Source organism: Gambusia affinis, linkage group LG22 (assembly GCF_019740435.1).
Source record: "Gambusia affinis linkage group LG22, SWU_Gaff_1.0, whole genome shotgun sequence".
Classification (NCBI taxonomy): domain Eukaryota; kingdom Metazoa; phylum Chordata; class Actinopteri; order Cyprinodontiformes; family Poeciliidae; genus Gambusia; species Gambusia affinis.
In genome coordinates this window covers 7,495,380-7,502,700 of record NC_057889.1, presented here as the reverse complement: position 1 = coordinate 7,502,700, position 7,321 = coordinate 7,495,380, and the positions used below count along the sequence as shown (strand labels likewise).

General features: G+C 35.7%; 1 protein-coding gene across 2 annotated transcripts; it reads right to left on the bottom strand.

Moving 5' to 3' along the window:
• Positions 1-1,188: 1,188 nt before the first annotated feature.
• taf1a (TATA box binding protein (TBP)-associated factor, RNA polymerase I, A) lies at positions 1,189-6,770 on the bottom strand. Of its 2 annotated transcripts, none has more exons than XM_044107259.1 (12): positions 6,507-6,770; positions 5,375-5,519; positions 4,510-4,673; positions 4,291-4,404; positions 4,010-4,208; positions 3,687-3,805; positions 3,202-3,360; positions 3,039-3,105; positions 2,750-2,873; positions 2,508-2,662; positions 1,653-1,797; positions 1,189-1,498 (listed from the first exon to the last, which is right to left on the bottom strand). In XM_044107259.1, the coding sequence occupies exons 2-11, from the start codon at positions 5,496-5,498 to the stop codon at positions 1,751-1,753; spliced, it is 1,272 nt and encodes a 423-aa protein (XP_043963194.1). In that variant the 5' UTR covers positions 5,499-5,519; positions 6,507-6,770; the 3' UTR covers positions 1,189-1,498; positions 1,653-1,750. The 2 variants fall into 2 exon arrangements, with proteins under 2 accessions (XP_043963194.1, XP_043963195.1); XM_044107260.1 differs by having other exon boundaries at positions 1,189-1,504; positions 1,659-1,797.
• Between the last annotated feature and the right edge of the window lie 551 nt (positions 6,771-7,321).

Below are 7,321 nucleotides of genomic sequence, written 5' to 3'. Positions count from 1 at the left end.
CGTAAGCAAGCGCCTGATCAGGACACTAAGCCTGATCAATTAGAGGGCACAGCCTCTTTTCAAAACAAACCAAAAACCAATTTCAATTTAAACATGACAGGAATAAAATCTAATTATTAAAAATGGATGGATGACTAGATGCTCCCATTAACCTTGACCAGCTTCCCTGTCAGGTTTCAAAAAGTATCCCCACAGAATAATACTGCTACAACCACTACGTTTCACCATGAGATAATGTGCCTTGACTTCTACAATACCTATATAGAGACATATAATCTAGAGTCCAAATGACATAACTCTACAGAATGCAAGTACTTTGCCGGCTGCATTCCTGTGATACAACATGTCAGCAGAACTGACTACTCTGCATGTTTAGGAGACATTTTGCATTGAATTCGCTAACTTGCTGAAGCAAATTGTCCTTTATATCTACCTTAAAAGTCAGCCTTAATCTTCGTTTTTCTGACACATTAATCACTAGATAATAGCAACGCATTAGTGTTTAAAATCGCTAATCGACACACATTATTAACACTGTTTTTAGGATCCAAAACAACCCACCACAGACACAAGCAGCTGCTTCTGGAAGCAACAAGGGTCATCGAGTACACATACTATTGTTTTCAACTCTCAGTGGTCCCAAGCTGCATGAGGGTTGCATCAACCTCTAAAGGCAGACAGTTAATCAAACTGTTGCGATCTTAAAGAAATCAAAACCCCAAGATGCTTTAAATAAGATAGAATGTCAGGAGAACCCTACACGAGAAACACTTCATTACTCTAGGCTGCTGTGAACAAAATTAACTCTAAAAGTGGAAAATCTGGAACAGAATCCAGAACTCTGCTCTTGATTAGACCATCCTCGTTGGTCCCAGAGTTGTGAATGATTAAACATGTGTCGTGTATTCCCAGATGCCTCTTCCAGCTGCTCCTGTTGTCGGGTAAACGCTTTGGGCTTCGGTTTATGTAACAACTGCAACACAATGAACACGCCTGACTGAGCTGCTGCTTCACTAAAGTTGCAGCGAACCAACACAGAATTATTACAAACACTTGTTCTTATTATTAATATAAACACAGGTACACGGCTAAATAAAACCTTCTTTACTTGGATGCAAGTGAGGAAAGAATAAAATCTGAAAGTAAGGATCATGTGCACTCAAAAAATATATTGTTTCAGACATCAGATTGATGAAATTGTATTTATTTCTCGAGAATTTTAAAGTAGGCATGTTGACAATTTGTCATAACAATTAATTAGTTTATTAGAAAACTTCAACCACCTGCCATATGTGCCGCTACATATACATTATGTTGCTAAAAAAAAAAATTACAGTGTGAAAACTGCTGTTTCTGTGTGACATGGGAATTAATTATTGACATTAAAGCCTCACTCCAAGGCAGACACACGTTAACATAAAAGCTAGAAAAAAAGATCATGTAAACGCTCACTTTTAGAGCGTCTCTGTTGAAATAAAATTTTAAAATTCTAATACAGAAAAACGCGACAGACTGGCGACCTGTCCAGGGTGTACCCCGCCTCTCGCCCGGGACGCAGCTGGAGATAGGCACCAGCAACCCTCCCGACCCCATTAGGGAAGAAGGGTGTTCAGATAATGGATGGATGGATGGATGGATGGATGGATAATACAAAAAACAGAACAGCAGCTCCACATAGTGGATATTCCATTTTATTGCAAGATAAAAAAAATTCAGGGCACAAGACATAATTACCGCCACACAAAATCATTTAACTGGTCAGCATCTGTGTCTCAGCGGTGTACCGCAAAGGTCGACCTGCGGAGAGAGAAACAACAAACCAATGAAAAGCAGGTCTAGATTACATGTAATACATTCACTGCTTTCTGAAATATTTTTATTATACACTTCCATCATTTTACAAACTCTGAATTCAATCAGTACTGATGGGTAAAACAAGTGGTGGCAAATTAAAAGACAAAGCATGTAAACTTAACACAAATCAGTGTAAAAAAAAAAAGCTACATTGACGCTAAAGTAGATAAGTCTAATTTTTTCTATACTTTATCAGAATTAGAAAATGAATAAAAGTAAATTTTAGACTTTAAGGTTTTCTTTTCAAGTAAATTTAAGTGTTTATTTATTTGTTTATTTCAAACAGATTTTAAAAACAAAGAAAACTAGCAAGACAAGAGAAAACATGTGCATACATAACCAAGAACAAAATAATTACCTTCCCACTATTTCTCTGTTTCAAAAGGAGTATGAAGAAGTGAACACTTATCTAATCTCAATTTAATGACATATATTACTTACCGACCCACTAATTACTAGATATGTGTAATTAAAAACATGTTGTGGTATTCGTATGTTCAATTTACTGTTCTAAAGAACCAACAAATAAGTTATATATTAGACTAGATCTTATATAAGGTTTATAATAAATGAATGATCCATGTGTTTTAACAACTATTAAAATAAAAAGTGTCAGAACAAGTAAAGTCCACTCGAAACAGCGACCCACTAACCTGGACAGAGGATTTCTGCCAGTGATGCTTTCACCTTGAAAAGCTCGCTGTTCTCCTCTAAGTCTTTCTTTGCATGGAAGCTCGTGAAATGCAGAGCGGGCCACCAGTCGTTCCTTAAAGCCATCTGCCCCTGGACTGAAGTCACCAATTCTTCCCTGGTGTTATTTAGCACGAGTAAATCAGGTGCAGTGTAGGAAATTTCTGATTAGAAATCGAATTTCCATCCAAGAATGTGTGCGTACCGTTCCAGCAGCTGGTGAATGACGGCATGTAAACACTTCCAAATGTCCAGGTTGCTCCTCCAGCATTGGAAGTCGAGCATCTCAAGGAGGACTCCTAAAGCCTTCTGGGTGTGACTTTGTTTCTCTTTAAAAATAAAAAAAAACAAAACAAGAAAAGGACATGACTATATACTTAAGCAGAAAAAGCAGAAAATTTTAAAAGAAGTCGTTGAAAGATGACAGATATTTCAGTGATTCCATCCGTTTTGTTATTCATTCCACAGTTATAGGAAAAACAATCTGCTTTTACCTGACTGAAGCAAGAGGCAGCTGTAGGCCAACATGAGTTCATGGCTTGGCACTAATAGATGCAGGTGCTACAGTAAAATACAAAAATATTCAATTGTTTTCTTATTGAACAGAGGAAAAGAATTACACGGAGAATATTACTATTATTTAACGATGCATTATACCTTCAACACTTTCATCAGCATTTTGTCAGGAGCATCGTGTCGCTTTAAGAACTGGTACATGTAGACATGCGCGTTGGGATTTGGGGGAAAGCTGTTGTCGTACGCGTAGTTGTTCAGGACTTTCTGAGCCTCTTCGATGTCTCCATAATACTCCAGCATCTGGGAAAGTAAAAGACAGTAGGCTGCAACGATTCTTTATACTGATTAACACTGAGCATATGCTAAAATATGCTTAAAAAATTGTTTACATACCTAAAGATACGAGATATATATACCTCCATTTAAAAGATAAATGGATTTGAGTCCTAACTAATTAGATATTTTGTGCATTACATTATTTCATTGCATATAGGGATAGTATACCATGATTACACTAAATAAAGATAGAAGATTTTACATGAAACTAAAAAAAGGATTATTGGTTTAACAATATATGAGACGCCTGCAAAAAATTTTTTGGAATTTTTTTTTGAATCAATGCTGACCTCAACATAACAGAGAATGAAGGGATCCCAAACTCCTGGATTTTTCAAAATTTCTTGAAGATTCGTAGAGGCAAGTCTGAAGAAGGCGTGCATCCCTTGGTTGTCTGATTCAAAAGAGTCTAAAAAAACAGCACAAACATTAGGAAATGAATGAAGTTGCCATATGAATAGTTTTTCCAAAGTTAGGTCTCCCATAGACATGCAGTATCTCTGTTTGCCCCTTAGGGGGCAGTGTAACACTACATAAAGACTTGGACAGGTCTCTGAGAGGAATCTGATAAATAATGGATGCTTTATTGGTGTGAGGTCAAGTGTGGCCTTACTGTTTTTGGAGAGCGTTGACTTTTTGTCACACCACATTATGTAATCCAGCAAACTCCTGTAGGCCTGGATCAGTTTAATGCGATGAAGCTGAGAAACCGACACTTTCCCGTGCCTCCAGCTCTCAGCGATGGAGAGCTGATGCTTTGCAGCTTCTATGTCGCCGTGGAGCATCAGGTGGAACGAATGTTCCAGGCAAATCTAACACAACAAAGACATAAATAAGTCATAAAACCGCAGCACAAAATGAAAAGTCTGCACTGAGGTTTGCTAGCACACACACCATCAAATAATGTTTAACTCCTGAGTGTTTCATTCTTTCATATATGATGTTGTAGTCTTTCACTGTTGCGTTGGGGAGATGGTGAAGGATCTCAGTGCTGATTCTCCAAACAAGCTGCAACACATTGTGAAAGGAATCAATACAAATCCCAAACAGAAGTGAAACTTACATGAAGAAGATCTTAAAAATGTTGGAATAATTAAAAACCAACCAACCTACCTCTTTATTTGGCTGTGCCTTGACTTTATTTCTGTCCTCTAATATCTGGGTGTAACTGGCCATGTACTCTGCAGCCTCCTGCCATCTGTGGTGCAGCATTGCTTCTCGGACGTGCTCAAGGCAAATCCTGCACGTCTTGCGAAAGCCACTTTCAACGCGTGCTTCTGAGAATTTCAGGAAGGAAAAAATCCAGGTTTTACAAGGTGTGCACTACGGCCAGAACTTTTTTTCTGATAATAGCAGCTAAAAATGTTATTTTTACAAAGAATTATATGAATTCATTTAATACAGCATTATAATTTATGTATTTGTTTTTCTCTGAACACTCTTCAGCATTAACTTTTGTTTCAGATAATGGGCAGTCTAATCAGACATGGGAAAAAAAATTATTAAATGTTTTATTGAAAAAAAATGCTTTCTTGCCAAGATCTGCTGATGATGAAATAAGTTAGTTATTTCCTAATGATTTTACCTCCTTATCACGTCTCTTAACAAAAGGAAGTGTCACCAAAATTTATTTCAGAAACACAAAGGCTGGAAGCATTTTACCTAAATAGTTAATCAATACCTATATCTGTGCAAGCAGTTCTTTTTACAATATGCATACTGTGTAGAGTTTTACAATTCTACATGCAAGTTTATTTGTAAGTAAGTACAGTAAGTCCTAATCATTAAAATTTACAGAAATAAACATCACTCATTTAAATAAGGCTATCAGTTTTCTACCTAAATTACCAAAACAATCTGACTTTTTGATATTGTATTTCACTGATATGCATCTGTTGCTAATTTTGACTCCTACATATGAAAAATTATGCACACAGGAAATGATGTAGCATGCTAAACTGGATGCTAAATTTCTCACCTACACACGTGGGTTTGGCCAGTGGGAGTTTTGATTTGTGTCTTTTTCTGGAGCTGCAGTCTGAAGAGTCGCTTTCATCCTCCAGGACCACAGGAGGGCTCAAATATTCATCTAAGGCTTCCATAATCAGCTCCCCAGGGACACTCTGAAATGTAAGATGGGTACATATGTGAACCAAGATCACTTTTACTATAACTGTTTTTATCTATCACCACAAATCTCCAAGTGAACAAGACGACCTAAGGAACTTATATTAATATCGAACAAGAGCTATTTTACCACCAAAAAAATGTGTAAATACTGTTTAAATAATGTACTCAAAATATTGTAAAAATATTCTTACACTGAGATAAAGGGACAATAAAAAGATCCTGATCATCTAATTGGCTATACAGCTTGATAAACTGAAGGTTAACTATTGCTTTTTACTCTTTTAAGGCTTAGGTCTTGCTGCTTTCTTATGCATACTTTTACACGCATAATAAACCATTTTATGTATAGTTGTTCAATATTTTAGTGAGCACTGTATAAAATATAAAAACCTTTTTTTTTTTTTACATATTTAAGTGGACTATGTACTTTCCAAATCCTAAATGTAATTCCTGTCACAATGTTTTTCCAACCACTTCCACCATTTCAGCCAACATGCATTTTTATAGAATTGACCCAATCGCGATTCTTTTTGGTGGATCTGTCCTTTAAAGGCTGCAAAGCATCCTTTTACTTAAAGACACTGTAAAAATTGGCCGGTATTTATTCCCTAATTTATCATATTTTTGAGAAAATTTCAGGTAGATTTATTTTCATTTATGACTGATGTAGTCTGATCTAAAACATACTATAATCTTTTTTTAAAATTATTAAACCTGTGTAGGTTTTTTGTTTGTTTCGAACATCTCTCAAAAATTTTTCTTTTGTTTTGTTTCTACAAGTGTTCAATAGTTTATTTAAAAAATAAGCGAACTGAAATGCAGAGATGCTAATGAGATGCTAACTCAAGAGTTCCAGTTAGCTGTTTTAGTAAATCTTTCAAATATTCTTGACGAATTATTAGTAACCTTCCTACATCCGTAATATAACTTAGAAAAATAGACACCCAAGTTCATGAAAAGCAAAGTTTAATCACACTTACCTTTTAGAATTTATTCTTGTTTGAATATTCCTGAAAATAGCTCATTCGTTAGCTTATGCCATTAGCTTTCTACACCGTTAATCTATCACCTAATTCTAAGAGGCTACTCAGTCTTACTTTCCTCAAATGAATTTTTAAAAACTTGAAATTAACTGTTGTTTTGTAGCTGCCATGCTTCCAGGGTAGCCAAGGAAGTAAAATAAAAATCTGTACTTCTATTGGCTCCTCAATAACCCGGAAGAGGTGGAGTTAAATGTAGCGTTTGATTTTACAATAACATTCTCCCTTATGAATCGTCTAGCACTTATTTTTTTCCCCTCATATTTTCTGATTTTGTTTTATTTTTGCTTTTTCTGTGGTAAGATAAGATTATCCAGCTTTTATTCAATATTGTTTGTTTTAGTTGTAACTTAGCCAGATTTTTTGTTTGTTTGTCTAGTGTCCTGGATATCAGGTTACAGCTTGCTCCTGCCTTTGGATGTTGATTTCACTCTGACTTTAGCCTTGTTTGTAGAAGTTTTTGCAACTGTAAGACAAAAGCATTTTTCCCAAAGAAAACATCCAGACCTGACTAAAATCTGCCAAATGCTTTTTGGAAAACTGTTATGGTCTGATGATACCAAAATAGAAGTTGTAGCTCGCAAACTCAAAATGTATTATTAGTCACTAAAACAACACACAATATCACTTAAGTAACTTCATGCAAACAGTGTTCCCAGTGAGTTCAAGTACATCCACAATAACCAAAGAATGATTTCACCAAAAAAAGGTAGAATTTTGGAAAGGCTTAGCTAATATAGAAACATTAAAAGTAG

Bases quoted from the DNA above. Each gene is read 5' to 3' on its own strand.
- taf1a (XM_044107259.1), bottom strand. From the start codon at position 5,498: ATGGAAGCCTTAGATGAATATTTGAGCCCTCCTGTGGTCCTGGAGGAT. The intron at 4,674-5,374 runs GTGAGAAATTTA...TGAAATTCTCAG, and splicing joins GGCCAAACCCACGTGTGTAG to AAGCACGCGTTGAAAGTGGC. The intron at 3,106-3,201 runs GTATAATGCATC...ATTTTACTGTAG, and splicing joins TGCTGATGAAAGTGTTGAAG to CACCTGCATCTATTAGTGCC.